The 17,974-nt window shown below is 40.2% G+C and overlaps 1 protein-coding gene across 1 annotated transcript in view; it reads left to right on the top strand.

Annotated features, from left to right (window-relative positions):
- The first annotated feature begins 229 nt into the window (after positions 1–229).
- SIMC1 (SUMO interacting motifs containing 1) overlaps positions 230–17,974 on the top strand; it is a 1,791,957-nt gene continuing 1,774,212 nt past the window's right edge. The window contains exon 1 of the mRNA XM_044069369.1: positions 230–326. Within this exon, the coding sequence (XP_043925304.1) occupies positions 294–326 (33 nt within the window). The 5' untranslated portion in view covers positions 230–293. The remainder of the gene's footprint in view (positions 327–17,974) is intronic.

Below are 17,974 nucleotides of genomic sequence, written 5' to 3'. Positions count from 1 at the left end.
CATATAAAAATAGACAAACACTCCAGGAAGTTTCTCCATTTCGGTGGGGTGCCGGTCACTTCCAGTTCTCACCAGATGAACAGAGCATAACCTTACCAGAGCATGATGTTTCTGTCTTAGAGCAGCTGGGCCAGGGGAGCATGACCTCAGACAGTAGAATCCAGAGTGTAGTACATCTCAGTAATAAAACTGCTCTGGAAGCACACAGCTCTTTAAAGTCTAGGGTAGAGCTAGATGACAAATCACAGTTATACACTTTAAGGTGTTTCAGGAACACTCCCTTACATCACTTTATGTACAAAAATGTCGAAAATGGAGTGAATGAGGTAAGTTTGGCTAAACGTCTCTGTTTTGAGATATGCAGTTCAGTGAAGCTTGTGCATTGCAGCTTGCAGAGATACTATTTTTTTAACATTTGTGTTTGTTTGCTGATGTGGTGGCAGAGCTGGCTCAGGGTCAGGTGGGGAACCTAAATAAGGTAATGGACTGGTTCCCTTTAGCTACCCTAATATCTCTTTACTTGGCTGTCTTTCTCCAGTTTCCATAAAACACTTCTATAACCTGTCATTGTGCAATGTTTTATCAGCTTTCTAATAGAGCCATTCTACTTGCTGTTTCTGTAGTAAAGAGTTTTATTTCTGGACTCAAATTTATCTTGTGCATGTTTGTTAAAGATGTATGAAAGTTGAATTTCCTTCTATGGCACTTCAGAGTTGGTGGAGGTAATACTTGCTTCTGTTAAAAATTTGAATGCAGGGAAGAAGGGTGAAGATATCTGTGGCTAACTGTGAGGTTTAGATGACCTGTAGTTCTCCTCCCATGTGTAGTACAAATTTGTTGAACAACTTTCTAGTTGTCTGGTTAGTTTTCTGTGCTAATTTGTAAGTATATATAATTTTATTAAGTAGTATGATTTGGGGCTTCCCTCCCACTTTCCTTTTTTTATATGTTATTAATTCCACATCCCTGTTCTTCCCAAAATTGCAAATTCAACCAGTGAACTTTCCCATGAGCCTCACCCAGATCTGCAAGAGCCATATTCACTGGTGGCTGAATTCTCCAATAGTTTTCTCAAGATGACCTTTTGTTTTCCCTTCCACCCAGGCTACAGTGACCATGGATGCTTCCCAACTGGCATTGGGGGGGCATTTCTTGAGAAAGATGGTTCAGAGCATGTGGTCTGTCACAAAGGCCAGTATTCACATCAGTGTAATAGAGATGAGGGCATTCCTTCCAGCTCTGTAGGCTGTTCAGGATTCCCTCCATAGGGGCACGATTGACATCCAAACAGACATTACGTCAGTGGTTTGGTACATAAGCAAACAAGGGAGAAAGCATTCTTACCCATTGCACTGAGAGGCCATGAGGGTTTGGCAGTGGGCGATGTCTTCTCTCTGCTTTCTGATTGCAGTGCACATCCCGGGGAAGTTCAGTGTATTGGTGGACAAGTTGAGCAGATCTATTCTTCTTACTCACAAGTGGTCCCTCAACCCACCAGTAGCAGAGGAAATTTTCAGCTGCTGGGGCTAGCATTGCTGCAATTTATTTGCCTCTCCTCCAACACCAAATGCAAAGGTTACTTTGCCCTAATTCTCCCCAAGAAGAGGAGTCCCCGAGGAATGCTGTGGTCCATAATTGGCCCCAGGTGTCCTTTATGCTTATCCTATCATTCATCTCAAAATGAAGTTTCTACAGAAAGCATTGTGGAGCAATGCAGCTGTGATCCTTATTACACCTTTTGGCCTCGACAGATGTGGTTTCCCTTCCTGTGGTCTCATCTGATCTGCCCACCATGAGTGCTGGACCCAGCCCAGCTCCAGACATTTTCTTGTACTTGACCAGGATGCCTCACTTGAACATCAAAGCCCTCAAGTTAACCGCTATTTTGGATTTCCTGGCTGACCTTTGTTTATGATGGAGCTGGCTATTCAGTGATTAAAGTTCAACTGGGGTCCATTTCCAGCTTTCACAAAGGAAAAAACTGAACTTCATTTGCTTCTTTGAAATTGTCCAAGGTCTTCTTAAGGGGCTGTTTCCTCCTTCAGAATCCCTTCTGGGATTTTGTCCTGTGCTGGGACAGTACTTCTGTTTTTCAGGCATTGGCAATACCTCCATTTGAACAGGCATCCACAGTCAATTTGAAATACCTTTGTTGGGGAAACACTGTTTCTGGTTCAGTTACTTCTGCTTGAAAAATTTCAGAACTTTACAGGCTTTCTTGTAAGTCCCATATTTTGTGTTCCATAAATATAAAGTATCACTGAGGACCAGTCTTTCCTTTTTCTTCAAGATGGCATCAGAGTCTTTGCTGAGCAAAGCTGTCAGTCTTCTTGTTTTCTTTCCCTACTTTTCTAATACAGACAGTAAGTGCTATGCCTTTTGGATGAGCTCCAACAGCTCAGATTTTTTGCACTGTACTAAAAGTATTAGAATGACTTAACAATTGTTTCTGTCCTTCTCTTCTGCTAAATTGGGTAAAGGAGTTTTGAAAATAGATCTTTCCTGATGGCTGTCTGAATGCATCTCTCATGTATGTAAGGTGAATGGACTGCCTCTACTTAGCAGTCTTAAGGTCTAGTCTACTGGATCATTCACTACTTCAGCTGCCTTTTTCTCTAGAGTACCAGCTGATGACAGTTGTGCATCATCTACTTTTTCTAATGTCCACTCCTTCATATCTCGCTACTGGACATCCATTACGTATTAAAAAATGTATATAGGTTCATAGGTAGGTACTAGGCTATCGGCACAAGGGCCTAAGTAAGCCTAGCCAACAAGGTTCCCTGGCTTACGCCACCCAAGAAAGTTAATTTCCTGAGCCCCTGTCGAGCAGAGCCACAGAAGTGATCCTCGGGGTGTAGTTCCTATTTCCCCTCCACTCGTCAAGATTTTTCTTGAAGAGTGCTAATGAGGAACTTTGCTTGACATAGATCCAAGCTGTTACTCTCACGTTTGACAACAGAAGAGTTTCTTGTCAACTTGGATATTTTGAAATGTATGTTTTTAGAGCAGAGATGTATGGCAGACTGTCATTTTTGAAGAAGTTAATAAGAAATGCAAAAGAATGTTAGTCTTATGAATACACAAAATTATTTATGAGGAACGCAGTGGGGAAAGTGAGCAATAAGGTGAGAGATTTTTAATAATTCATTTGCTGTAACTTGGTGTATACAGTGAGAAAGAAAGTAATAAGAAGGTGAGCGATTTTTTTTAATAATCTTGCCGTAACTTGGTGTAGATAGTGAATCTATTAAGCACATAGTTGAGGAAAGCTGGATGGTGTTTTATGGATGCACTGAAGTGTTGCAGAAGATAGGTAGTACCCCATCTTTTTTGTAGAAAAAATGTTGCAACATAAAAGGGTTGTTGGAACAGAAAGCAGTTAAAAGTGAATATATAAATGTGAATGTAGGCCATTTGGCCTAGAAGTATAGAAAACTGTAAGTGGTGTAAGTACATCAGTGAAATACAACACCTGTTAGTAAAAGGGAGGAAGTACACTACTAAACAGCATAATTTTTGTTACACAGAGGAGTGGTGTGCTTTGCTATTTGCATATTTTGCAACAGGTTTTATATAAGCAAAACTGTCAAATGCAGTGAATGAATTAATGAACATGATCTTGCTGTCAAGAACAAAAAATATGCATATGCCTTGGACAGCCATTCTACCTTATGTTCCTCTTTTAAGAAATTTTCTTTTGTATTAGATAATGTTACAGATGATAACACTGGTGGTGATTTAAAGGAGAACCGCACCCACAGACTAAAAAAATAAACATGTTTATTTCATCATGGTTTGGTGTTTCCTACATTTTAACACCACTCTGGGACTATTTACAGGATTTTAAATATTTTTATACGTAATTTTGGAGTCTGACCACATGGGGTCTGGCATCTTGAAGTAATTCTGATTGTTTAGTCTGCTTCTAGATATCCCACAATTCAGTGCTTGTCTGTAAAAAAAAATGGCGGCACGCATGCCTCTTTCTTCCTAAAGTTCCTGTCACTGCACTGATTTTACATACATACACTACTATCTTTCAATCAGTCAGTTTTAAGTAACATTTCATGCCGTTCAATGACTACTTAAAACACAAACAGTGCAAATGACACAGAACAGACTTTCAAAGTGCTTTTTATTGCTGCTTCTTTTTAGAATGGCTAAACTGCAGCCTGAACGTGTACTACTTTGACTCATCTCCCATCCCCCTTCACACCTAACTTCCCTAGCTGTCGAAGTGCTAAGGGTAATTTGAGCTGTTACCTACTGTGATTGACAACTCACAGCAGGAGACTTGACTCATGTACTGTTTCCTTGTTCTAGCCTTTACTTTTTGTATGGCTAGGGGAAGGACCAGGGAGATGTGACATCATAGCATGGGTGGGTTTTAGGACGGTAGCGGTGATGTCAGTTTGGAGAGGGAAATGACCAAAAAACTATCTGTATTCAGTGGCCTTGATGACATCAGTGAATTGGAGACTTTTTGAAAGTGAAACCAGCACAGTACAATAAGGTACTGATCTAGTGGAGAGAAACAGTCAATTTTAAAATATTTTAAATGCTGTATTGTTGTTTATTCATAGCAGGGACAGTAAATAGGGAGAAAAAAGACAGAGAAGTTGAGCATTTAATAATAGAATCCCATTGTTCTTTAAATAACAAGCTCAAGGTTAAAGAATAAAAGAGGCAAATTAAACTTGATGCCCACCAATGCTCAATAGGCACTTGAATATGAAGTTTGTTGAAAGCAAGCAGTCTGTATAACAGAAAATAAATGGGTTTATTTTGCGTACATATATTTTTATCTATTTATAGGGATTTATTGATTTTTTGCTTCATTTTTGTAAATGTGTTTTAGTATTTATTGTTGAATTTTAATTTTTGTAATATGATGGTGAGCACTTTAAGAATTGAGGGTCTTTAAATAGGTTGTTCAACTTTTTGGTTGGGACAAAAGTGCTTTACTGGGCTTTTTTAGTGCATCTTCTGTTTCCTTTTATGTTTTTTTTTTTTTTTTATTTTGTTTTATAAACCACTGTTTTTGGTCACTATTTTTTGATTTAACTATAAAAGATAATTATTCAGGCAAATAACTGTTGCAGTCCTCTCTGGAGGTCAAACATTGGAAAAGATTTCAACCTTCTTGATAAGTGGGGTCAATGAAGAGTTGGTTGAAACCCTTTATACAGCTTCTGCAGTAGGTTTTCATGTAGCCAGTTGCAGTTTTGACTATGTAAGTGTTCTGGCCGATGTCAGTTACTTCTAGTATCTGCTTTGCAGGATGGCATGGCTGAGACTTTCCTTCTTTGGGGGTGAGCTTAAGTATGCTATCTTGGCTTTGCTGTTCTGAGGGGAGAATATATTATTTTCAGAGGCTTCCCAGAACATGGTGTGGCTGTGTAGAAGAGAAAACAGGCTTTGGCCACAGTGAAGCATCTTTATAGTTCCTGTACAGTCTCTTTTGCTTGTTCCAGAACGTGACAGTTTCCCAGGAATATTGATATCCTGTTGCAGATTGAAGATTACCTCCAAGCATCAAGTGGTCCTGCCTCCCCTGGTTGCAGTAGTTAAATCCACCAAGGAGAGTGAGTTTTTCATCCCATTTGTTGCAATCCTAAATGCTGATCAGGACTGTTGAGTGGGGGTTATAGGATTTTGTCCTGTCTCAGAAGGTCCTCACAAAAGACATGTGGGTTCTCATTGTGGTCACATGTGGGCATCTTCTTGACATTAAAGAAGTGCTCTTCTCAGAGGCCACACTTTCAATGCAGAACTGTTGTGACATACTTAGCCTGTACTACTTAAAGGTGGTATAGTGGCTGTTTCTTCTCTGAAATGAAGTTGAAGTTGTAGTCCTTCCTCTTGATATTTTTTGGGGGGGATGAATTTTATCCCATCTTGGTCAGCAGCGTCTTTGATCACATTTGGTGCATCTTGTTTTAGAGGTTGACTTTTCAGGGAGTTGTACCTCCTGCCGTCACAAGGCACTTGGAGTTTGGTGTTGGACAAGAGTAAGGCGTTCTAGCACATCATTGTGTGGTGTTCACACAGAAGGATTCTACAGTTTGCTCTAGATGATCACAGATGTTCTTTATTATATCACTGTTAAGATAGTCATATCTGTATAGGACACATTTTGCCAAGGATCAGATGTCTGTCCAGTTTACAAAGCTTTTGGGCTTCCTCCTTGTGCACCATACATTTGTCCTTAGTACTTGAGTACATGCTGGTTTCAGAGGGACAGATAGGCACACAAAAAATCAGAACATTTTTTCATATGTACTCTTAAGCAGACTTCTTGTAAGCATAGTGATGTGAGTTTTTGTGAATGGCTTAAAGTAAATTTTTGGGCAAATAAGCATCCACATTGGATTACTTTTCCTTTTTTTGCTTTGGAAATGTTTATGTAAAACCTGATTTTTGTCTGTCAGGAAGGATAAATAGTCTTGTTTTAGACACATTCCTTAAAAGGATGGCTTTTCCTCTGGCGTTTTTTTGTTTTGAGGATCAACATGATATGAGGTCCTGTCAGATTTACTGTCAAAACTCTAAGGTGAGGCTAAATTCTGTTTGAAAATAGGTGACCTAGGAAATTGGCGGTAGAGACCATGGTGACAAACTCCCATTCAGCTGACCTTCCTCCTTAGAAGGAAAAGAAGAAAGCTATGAAAAAGGTTTCTAAAGAAACTTAGACTTTCTCCCTCTTTTCTGCGAAATTGGTCTGATGTCTCTGCTGTGGTGCTTTTGCAGATCTTGACCTCTCTGTCTGGCTTTCCTGGTCCCTCTAACATGACCCTTCCAGAAGCTGCTAAGGCCCTGGATTTAAGGACATCCTGGTAGACCATAAGCCATGCTGTTGCCATGAAGGGAGAGTCTAGAATTATTTTCTTTGAGGGTGAGTGGGCTATTCACCAAGACTGTTGGAGGAGGTCATAGATGGATCCCTGAGGTCCTTCCTTTGGATTCTATCCAAAAACTGTCTGGAGACCCCTAAAAATAGGGCTCCAAAGACCTCCTTTCACTCCTGTGCAGAAGTCTTTTTGATATGATTGATATAATTTTGGAGAGGGTCTGTTTAAGGCACTTCAGTCACTTCATCCTTCTCTTCCAATTTCTCCCCCAGATAAGAGAAATAGATCCCTCTTTTCATCAGAAGAAGAGGATCTTTCTGAATAAGATGTTGAGGATCTAGACTATGCCTCATACTTATCCTTGCATATCTCTTATAGTATTCCAAAGGATCTAAATGCTACATTCCTGACAAACCAGCCTCTTTATGACTAAAAACCATAAATCTTGCCCCCCCTACACACACACACACACACACACACACACACACACACACACACACACACACACACACACACCTTGGCCATCCCCCTGTTACTTTGTCTCAAAAGCTATCGCTGTCCTTCCTAACCTGGCAGTTCATAATTTCAGTCAGATGAGTCCTGTCCATCATCCAAAAAGGATACAAAATGTCTTGGGATTGCTTCTCTACATCTCGCAGGTTTTCCTTATCCTCTTTGAAACCAGAATCAACTCATTCTTCCTCTTTTTTAGGACCTCTTTGCTCAACAGATAATTGAATTTGTTCCTCCTCCTGGTTTTATTCTGAATTTTTCTGCTTCCCAGAAAGAAGGTCTTTTTTTAGACTCATTCTGGATCTTTCTTCTCTCAACACTTATCTCAAAATTCCAAGTCTCAAGATGTTGACACCGCAGTCCTTATTTCCTGTGATCTTTCCCCAAGCTTTTTTAAAGGATGCTTACCTTCATATTCATAGTCATCTAGAATGCAGGAAGTTCTTAAGGTTTTGCGTGTTCTTTTCACACTCTATTTTTGCTTTACCCTTTGCTTTTCAATTTCCCCAGGGGTATTCACAAAGTGCATTGTAACTTCCATTGCCTTTTTCAGACTTCAAAGAATCCATATTTCTCCATATTTGGGCACTGTCCTGATTCAGGCTCCTTCCCAAGAGGTACTTTTAAGAGACTTTGCAATGAATCTTCTGCACACTCTGTGGTTCACTTTGAATCTTACAAAGTCTTTCTTGAGCCCATACCAGGATCTGATTTTTGTGGTTGGCAGGCTCAATACTCTGTCCATGACAGCCTTTCTTCCCCCATGCAAAGTTCAGTTCCTCTCAGAACACATTTAACCCATTTGTCCTTGGATGTGACCATAGCAAGAGAGATATTGAGAGCTTTTGGGTACATGGCATGTACAATTATGATGGTACCTTATGCCAGATTCCACATAAGGAAGATGGAGTGGTACTTCAAGTCAGTTTTGACTCAGCACAGACATCCATTAAGTTTCCTTCTCTTGCCCTTCATCAAAACGGAATTTCTTTGGTGGGTCAACCAGATTTCACTCAACTCAGGAGTGCCCTTTCTGGTTTCTTCCCTTGCCAGGAGCTATTCATGGATGCTTCACACCTGGCCTGAATAACTTGCTCCAAGAGCATCCATGTCAAGGGACTTTGGTCTTCCAGAGAAAGAAAGGATCACATAAATATAAAGGAAATGAAGGCCATTAGCTCTTCAATCCTTGTACTACCGCTGGACATGAGATCCTCTTTGGATATACATAGATCACACCAGAGTAATGAGATACATAAGTAAGCAAGGAGGCACCAAGTCTTACCACCACTGCAGACTTTCCTTGATTGCATGGGACAGTACTATTCAACACAACTTTTTCCTTCAGGTTATGTATATTCCATTAAAAGCACAACATTGTGGCAGATCTTTTGAGCTGATCCAGAGCAGACCCTCACAAATGGATGCTGAACAGAGAGGTCTTTCTAGGCATTGTCCATCAGTGGGGTACTCCCCTGATAGATCTTTTTATTTTCTGTTTGGACAGAACAGACAACTCGGACAGTTCTTTACCAGAGTGCCATTCTTACAAGCATAGAAGACTGACACCATATCTTTTTCTTGGAAGGGGAAGATGCTGTATGCATACTCATCTGTTCCTCTAGTTTCCCTAAAGAAAGACAAGTGGAAAATCTTGCTGGTGATTCCCTTGGCCCAGACAGCACTGGATATTCATCATTATGATCACTGCGTGCAGTAGCCTTAGTTGTATGGGTTATATCCTGATTGGAAGATGGCCAGCTGTTGTTTCCCTACGTTTCAAGGGCACCTTCCATGCATCTAAACCATTAGTTATCTTGAGCCTAGCTGAATGAAAAATAGCAGCTTGGAAGCCAAGTCCTTTAAGGTACTTCTGCCTGTGAAGAGCATCTCTTTTGTGGCTTTCAAGGATTGACGGTCAGCTAACGTTTTCATTGTTGGGCAGATATGTTCCCTTTGAGGAAAAAACTTCTACGCTTTACTATTGAACTTTTTTTCTGGGAACATACTACACTTTTATTAGAAACTGAATGTTTTCTGTGAAGTTATACATTTTAAGCCAAGAAAGAAGTGTTTTTAACTGTCACTTGACGTTTTGCTAACTTTTATAAACAGGATAGTTAATTGTGCTACTTTTATGGAAAAGAAATTGCTAAAACTCATCTAAAACTAGCTTTTCTGATATCAAAGTTCTGTAATTTTAATTAGTTAGTCAACATTGCTTTTTACTGTTTTTTGGTGAGAAGTTTTTTTTTTTTTTTTTTACTAGTACTTATCTGTTTTACTGACTACTGCCAGGCTTCACTGAGAACCTGGTGGGACTTTTTTTCACTTTTACATTGAACAGCCTACCAGTTCCTCTACATAAAAAGAAGAAAATTAATAAACCAGCTTTGCCACAACAGCGGACTGCTGTGGCCATTTCTGTTCCGCAGGTGATTCATCTCTCTCTCGTAATCCCTATAGCCACAATGGACCATTGGTTAGATTCATCCTCTGCAGCTGCTGGAGTGTCTTTGGTGGACAAAGGAGAAACACTCTTGTTGGTGCTGAGAGAAGGCGTAGGGAATTCCTCTCTGCTTAGTCAAAATAGATTGCCTGTCCTTTAGGAGGTTTTTGCCTGGCAGAGGTGAGACTGCATCTTTAGAAATTCCTGTCAAAAAGAAGCAAAAACTCAGACATATGTTTTTTCTTGCCTCAATTACTCTGGACAGGAATGATTTATTAGGCTTAGCTTAGGCCCTCAACCCTTTTCGTTCTGCTGTTTTGGCAAGAGAAAAAGGGATTCTTCATTTTCTGAAGAGATTCAAAATTTTGAACCACAATATAATTGTGAAGAGACAGCTTCTGTATTTTCCTCAGTTTTTTTTTTTTATTTGGATTCTATGAAGAGTGTGTTTTCTGTTAGTCCCCTTGAAACATTCTCTTCGGAAACTTATTTCCTGAATGAATTTGCTTTTTCAGTTGAAACTCAGTGACATTCCACTGTGTCTAAAAAAGTATTATGATTTATTGCAAACAGATTTTCTTGAACCTCCATTTCCTTCTAGGATGTTTTGTGACAACCTTTAACTTGCCTGTCAGCCAGCCTGCTGTCCATGAACAGCTTAATAGTACAAGATCTTTAGAATTATATGTTTTTATACAGTAATCTCAGATCAGACTCAGCAGTTAATACTCTGGTGATCTCAGCTGCTTTTAAACATCTGGTTGATATCTATCCTTCCCCTTCTGACAAGGATGTAAACGCTTTTGGTAGATTGGGCTAAAATGTATTATTCTGCAATGCTTATTTTTACAATCTTGAACTTTCAAGCTCCTTTATTAAAGTTTATGCTTGCCTGTTTTGTGAACATGATTATAGCATCTGTTTCTTCTTCTGAGGGAAAAAAAATGTGTAACTTTTAATTGTGTGTTTCACAAGTGGCTGCCCTCTGCTTGAGATGTGCTTATGATTCTGCTGATGCTACTTCTAGGGCTGCTGCCATTGAAACTAATATGAGGAGATATGCTTGGCAGCATACTCAAAACCTCCCTGAGGAGGTAAAAGTTTAAATTTTTATTCCTCCTATAGGCAAAGTTTGATGTTCATCATATTAATCACCGATTTACTATAGGGAATATTCCTGCCAGGGATATAACAGATGGTCAGCTTACAAAGCTCGATGGCACCCTCCACACACCCAAACTGTCAGTCAGCTTAAGCTAAGCTAAACTAAAAAGACAAATCTGGGCACCAAGCATTTCAGAGTTTTCCTGATGCCCAAGAGTACATCTCCTCTGCAGGCATTCAAGGATCGAAGGTCGGCTTGTGCTGTTCTTTTGCTGGTCAGATAAGTTTCCTTTGGGGAAAAAACTTCCACTTTATAGCAGTTGTTATTTAATTGTACTTCCGTGTTTAGAAAAGTTATTTTTAAATTAAATTAGGAGTGTATGTTTTAAGTGACTGTCATAACAAATCAGCCTCAGTGCTACTGTTTAAAAGTATAGTTTTCTGTCAGTTTAAAAGTTGTTCAAAGTAATCGAAAAACTTTTTTTCCTGTGTAGAAACTGTGTTTATTTTACTTTTTGGGACTGGAAAGTGTTTTTAAAGTGCTTTTCATTATGTTTTTGTGGTGAAAAAATGACTTATAAAGGCACTGTTTTTTATCGGCTTTTGCTTCTTGGAAAGAGGTGCCATTTTTACCTTGACCATGGAACAAACTACTGGTCCCATGGTTGGTCCTTCTTCCAACCACTAAAAGAAAAAGATAAGCCAGCAGCCTTTTCCAGCACGGCAGGCTAGCAGTTTGCCTCAGCCGCAGGTGATGACTCTGCTATGGCCATTTGTTATACCACAGACCACTCATCTTTTTACCGTGAAAGGTTTTTATTCGTGGATGTTTTTAGTGCCAAAGAAAAAGAAAAATCTTGGAGAGCAGTTCTGGGTTTTTTCTTACCTAAATGTGTTTGTCACGGTGCCAAAATTCAAAATGATATCACAGTACAACCTGTTAACTGTTCTTCCTCACTGAAGTTTCCTGGTGACACTAGATTTGAAAGATAATTATCATCACATTCCTATTTATCTAGACTTTAGGCTTTTCTTAAGGTTTTGTGTCTGAATTACATGATTAGTTCTGTGCCTTACTCTTTGAACTATCTATTGGACCAAGTGTGTTCACAAGGTGTTATAACTCATTGCAGGCTACATGGTATCCACATTTTTTCCATATTTAGACAACTTGCATATCTTTGTAGAGTTGTCTTCAAAAGTGTCAGAAATCTCTCTTGGATGAAAGATCTCTTACAGAAGCGGGGATTCCAAAACAACATTCAGAAGTCTTTTTTGACTCCTTCTCACAAGATTGCTTTCCTGGGGTGTTAGACACCTCAATCCAAAGAGCTTTTCTTGTTTGGGAAAAATACATCTGTATCTACATATATTTCTAAGTTTTTTCCACTCAGATTTTGGTCAGTGTGAGACAATACCTCTGGGATTTTGGGTTTCATGGTATCTTTGATTCTAATGATACCCTTGGCAAGATTACACATGAGAAAGATACAGTAGTATCTGAAGTCTGTTTGGTCCTAGCATCAACATCCTTTCTCTTGTCAAATCCCAGTGTTGGGGTTTGTCAGAAAAGCAATTAATTGTTGGAGATGTCAAATATCTGTAAATTTAGGTCTCCTCTTCTGTTCCAAAGCAGTCACCATAAAGGCCTTGGACTTTACTTGGGAGCAGTTTCAAGAGGAATAAAAGTACAAGGTGTGTGGATCATCAGGGTCTGATGCAAACACATAAATATGAAATACATTTTTCCCCTGATCAAGGCACTTAACCCACTGAATCGTCTTTGGTCTCTGGGACCTCTTCAAGTTGTTGCAGACAATATCACAGTCACAGCAAGGGGGAGCCAAGTTGTATCTCCTTTGCAGACTAGCCATACTAGCTTGTGCTGTGTATCTGTATCTCAATCACACTCTACAGGCATCGTACATTCTGTCAAAGCAAAATTGTGAGGCAAACAAGCTGAGCAAGATTAGGGCAGACCCTCACAAACTTGAAACTAGATCAGGGGGTCATCTTATATTTGACCCATCTGTAAGGAGGTCCTCAAGTTACACCTCTTTGATTCCTGTTGGAACAACTGATGAGATGCTGCTCCAGGACTATATGCAAGAAGACTGATGCCTCTTCCTTGCCTTGGACAGGAATATTTCTGTATGTTTTTCCATTTTTTCATCTAATATCCAGGGTATTTCTGAAGATTCAGATGGAATCCCCCAAGATCATTGTGGTGATTTCCTTCTGGCCCAGGCAACCATTATTTTCCCTTCTTTTAGAAATGACCAGAGGCAGTTACCACAAGCTTCCTCACAGACTTGATCTATTCACATAAGAACCATGGTGCTTGATACATCCAGACATCAGTCCTCTTCAATTGACTGTCTTCCTTTTAGGGAACTGTTTATTGAGGATGTGCAACAAGTACTAATGGAGGCAAGAAAGCTTGGTACTAGAAAACCGTAGACTAGCAAATGGAAAAGGTTTTCTAGTTGGTGGTAACAACATAACTAGCACACATTTGGGGCTAGCCGTTCTCTGGATTTACAATATCTGTGTGAGTTACTATCCTATGACTGTTCTTATTCCTCTAACCTGTTTTTTAATCGGCCATTTCAACATGTCTACCAATGGATCATCCTCTTTCAAGAACATTTAAAATGAAACTACATCGAAAGGGGTCTTGCATAAGAGACCTCCAAGAAAAATGTTGGCCTCTCCTTTGGATCTTAATTTTGTGTTGGAGAAGCTCACACTTACTCCATTTGAACCAGCTAATCTGGCTGACTTGAGGTTCTTTACATGGAAGACAATTTTACTGATTGCTCTGACCTCTGCAAGAATGATACCTAAGGTGCAAGCTCTTATTGTGAGTCAACCCTGTCTCATTTTTTCCACAGAAACAGGGTTTCTTTGATTAATCATCCATTTATGCCTAAAGTGGTATCCAAGTTTATTTCAACCCAAATTATCCATCTCACAGTTTTCGTTCCTGAGCCTAAAATGAGGGAAAAGGATACCCCATGCCTTGCATGGCCACAGACAGCTCAGGTACTGTCTTGGATGAACTAAATCTTTCAAATCTTCGGATCAGTTGTTCATTTGTTGCAAAGGTAAGAAAAGACAACCTGTACTAAAACAGACTATTTCTAAATGGTTGTTTCCGACTGTTACCTTTTTGTTCTCATCACAAGAAAGCTATTCCAGGCAGGGTCAAGACCCACTATTCCAGGGCCTTGTCTTCATATTTGGCTTTTTGGAAAGGGTTGGATTCTAGAAGTATTCTAAAAGCAGCAACTTGGTCCTCTATGCATATGTTTACAAGCTTGATTACTTCTCTGTTGTAAATCAGGCTTTGCTAGGACCATTCTCCGGGGGCTCCTGGACCCTTCCCCTTCTATCTCCCAGCTGTAGTAAGATAGGGTAATCTACCCTTATATCTAAGGCTACTGCAGCAGTGATTAATATGATTAAAGTAATACAGTTGTGTAAGTAAATTTACCTAACAGTAGATGCTGGAATGGTCACTACTGCAGTGCCTGCTCCCTCCCTCCATCCTCCTCGTTTTTTGTGTGTTCATGCCAAGGTGTGAATATTTAATTTTATTTTATTTACTTATTTTTGTTCTTAGCAATTTCCTTTCAGGGCTCAGCTTCCCTTTCTCTGTTGGAATGAAAGCTCTGAAGGGCCTGCTTCCCAAACTTGTATTGATCCACTGAACTCGAGCTCACTAACTGTTTGAGCATGTGGCAGGTGCCCTGAAATTTTGGAACCTGTCTGACTGCTATATCCTAGACAGACTATTGCTAAGGTTACTGCAGAAGTGATCATTTAGACATCTACTATTGTGGTATGTTTACTTAAACAACTGTACTTTCTGCCTCCTTTTGGAATCCCCAAGGACAATTACCACAATGTTCCCCACAAAATGGACCTGCTCACACAGGACAAAAGATGTTTATATTCATCCCTACCCCAAACAATTGCAACTAACTGCATAGATGATGGAATCTTTATACCTTTTGGGCACCTATTTTCTGAGGATGTACAGCAGGTATTAAAGGAAGCAATAAAACCTGCTACTACAAAATCATATATTAGTAAATGGGAAAGATGTTCTAGTTGGTGCCAAGACAGGAAACATCACCCTTTCAGGGATCATGTTTCTCTGGTTCTACATTATTTGTTTGAGTAATGATCCTCTGGCCTAAGTTCATATGTTGGCCATTTCAGCATGTCTGCCCATGGATCCTCCTCTTTCAATGCAGTCACATGTGGAAATGTTTTCGAAAAGGGTTTGCATGCCAGACTTCCTAGGAAACAGGTGCCTCCTACTAGTGATCTTAATATTGTCTTGGAAAAAATGACTCTTGATGCATTTTAACCAGCTCATCAGGCTGACTTGATGTTCCTAATATGGAAAGCAGTGTTACTTATTGCTCTGACCTCTGCGCAAGCTCTTATGGTGGGTCAGCCTTGTGTAATTTCCTTGAGAACTAATCCTTTTATGCCTAAGTTGGTATCTGAGCTTATCTTCAGTCAGTCTGTCCATCTGCCTGTCTTCTTTCCAGAACCTAAAGTTGAGTGAGAGAGGATACTACATACCTTCATTTCCACAGAGAACTCTGGTGCTATCCTGACAGAACCAAATCTTGTAGAATTCTGATTAGTTCATTTCTTGTGAAGATAAGGAAAATTACAACCCTTGTCAAAGCAGAATATTTTCAAATGGTTGTCCCATGCTGCTACCTTTTGCTATACCCACCACAAGAGATTAATTCCAGGTAGGGTCAAGGCTCATTCTGCCATGACCTTCCCTTCATCAGTGACTTTTTGGAAAGGGTTGGTTTGTAGTAGTGTAGAAACAGCACCTTATTCCTCTGTGTATACTTTTCAAAGTAATATAAAAAACATTCCTTCTTCAGGTATAATAGAGGCATTACTAGGATTGTTATCCAGGGATTGTTTGACCCTCAGCCTTCTTCCTGCCCGGCAAGGCTATTGCAGCAGTGATCATAATAATGAACAAGTTGTGCAAGTTAACACACCATAACAGTAGATTTTCAAATGATCACTGCTGCATTAGCCATTCCCTTTCTCCATTCACCTTTATTTATTTATTTATGTTTTGGTGACAGGGTGAGGATATGTGTACGCATTTTTTTTTCTTTCCTAACATTGACCTTTTCAGGGCTCTAGCGTCCCTCTCTCAGTATGAATGCTCTTAAGGGCTTGGCGACCAAACTACTCTTTTTCTTCAGATCTGCTTGAGCTGAGTAACTGTTTGGGTAGGAGGAAGGTGGCTTTGACGTTTTGGAAGCTGTCCCGCTGTTTCTTTAGCAGGATATAACTCATAATAGGATCATAGGAGGTTACTAGGCTAATGGCCCCAGGGCCCTAACAAGCCTTGCTAAGTTCATCCTGTGTTCCATGGGTGTCTGGTTCAAGCTGACACTAAAATTAGCACCTATTGCCCCTGTCCAAGAGGGACACCGGTGGAACCCCTGGGGTGAATTTCCAGTTTTGCATCCAATTACACTTAAATAGGGCCAACAAGGGGCTTTTGTAACATGAATTAGGAGGCTTGTTCCAAAGTTGGGGCGACCTCTGTCAGATAAAACTCTCCCTCCAGCAAGCTCTGTCAATGTCACATGCCAGGTTAAGGTAGGGTTACCAACTTTTCATGTCAAAAATTCTGGACATATACATGAAAGCAAAATGCATGCAGAATAGAAGTGTGCATTAACCTCCCCTCGAGGGGATTGTCATACAAAATTACTGTGCTCAATCAAACATGTTCTTGTGCTCTTCAATGTCAAGTGACATTGTCCCATAATTCTGGACTGTCTGGAAAAATTCAAGACAGTTGGCAATCCTAGGTTTAGGTTGTTTGAGCGAGTGACTCATGTGCCTTTTGACTTGCAAATGTGCAGCATTTCCATTAAAGCTGGGTCAGAGATTGCTCTGTATGCAAGGCACAGGTCACCTCTGAGCAGTCTGTACAACAGAGTAAAGTGATTATGATTTCAGTCTGTCCACATAAGACAGATCTTGAAGACCCTGAATTTTCTTTGTAAGGAACCTTTGTGGTCTTTCCAATTGCTGCAAGTGTTCGGAAAGGAACATGCCAAAGGGAGCATTGTACTCTATTATTGGCCTGATGAGAGAAGAGTACAGGGGGGTTATAACCACTTTTTTGCTGGAGGCAGTGCCCTTACTTATAAGATGAGTAATATAAAATGCTCTTCTTACCACTGTGGAGACATGGTGATCAAAGTTAAGGCTGCTGGCAACCTGTATGCTCAGATCTTTCACCACTGACTTTGTGCTTAGGGTATTGCTGTTGATGTGGTAGTTTATAGAAACATCACTCTTGCTGAAGGGGATGATGATGCATTTTTTTGCATTACGCGTAAGACCATAACTTTAGCAGCAGTGTTTAGTCTGCGTAAGACCTTCTTGCAGGATGTTGACATTGCAAGGGGTTTCAGTAACCTCCTCCAGTTTGCAGTCATCAACAAACTTTGTCAGCCACAGTCCTTTAGTTTTAGCCTGTACTTCGGAGAAGTAGATTCCAAACAGTAGGGGTCCCAGAACTGATCCCTGTGGAACACCAGTGGTTACGGGTCTGCTGGAGGAGGTAGAGTCCCCTATTTTGACCGTATGAGTTCTATCTGTGAGCCAGTTTGCAACCCACCTGACAATATATGGGTTGATACCCAGCTGGGTGAGTTTATCAATAATGCCTGAGTCGGGGACTGTATCAAAGGCTTTGGCTAAGTCTAGGTAGGCTGTATGAACAGATTTGCCCTTGTCTAGAGCTTTGGTGACTGTCTTGAAAAAGTCCACTAAGTTTAACAAGCATGATCTCCCCTTGACAAAGGGAGCATTTGGTGATTTCCTATATCTTTGTTAATAAGGTCCATGATTCATTCCATGGCCTTGCAGATAAGGCTGGTCAAGAGTAATGGACCTGTAGTTCCTGGGGTCCATGGATGGCACCCCCTTTGTGCAAAGGGAATGACAGTAGCTGTTTTCCATTCCGTTGGGACGAAGCCAG

This window comes from Protopterus annectens, chromosome 4.part0, assembly GCF_019279795.1.
Source record: "Protopterus annectens isolate FY-2018-M chromosome 4.part0, PAN1.0, whole genome shotgun sequence".
Taxonomy (NCBI): Eukaryota; Metazoa; Chordata; order Ceratodontiformes; family Protopteridae; genus Protopterus; species Protopterus annectens.
This window is presented reverse-complemented; position numbering and strand designations above follow the sequence as displayed.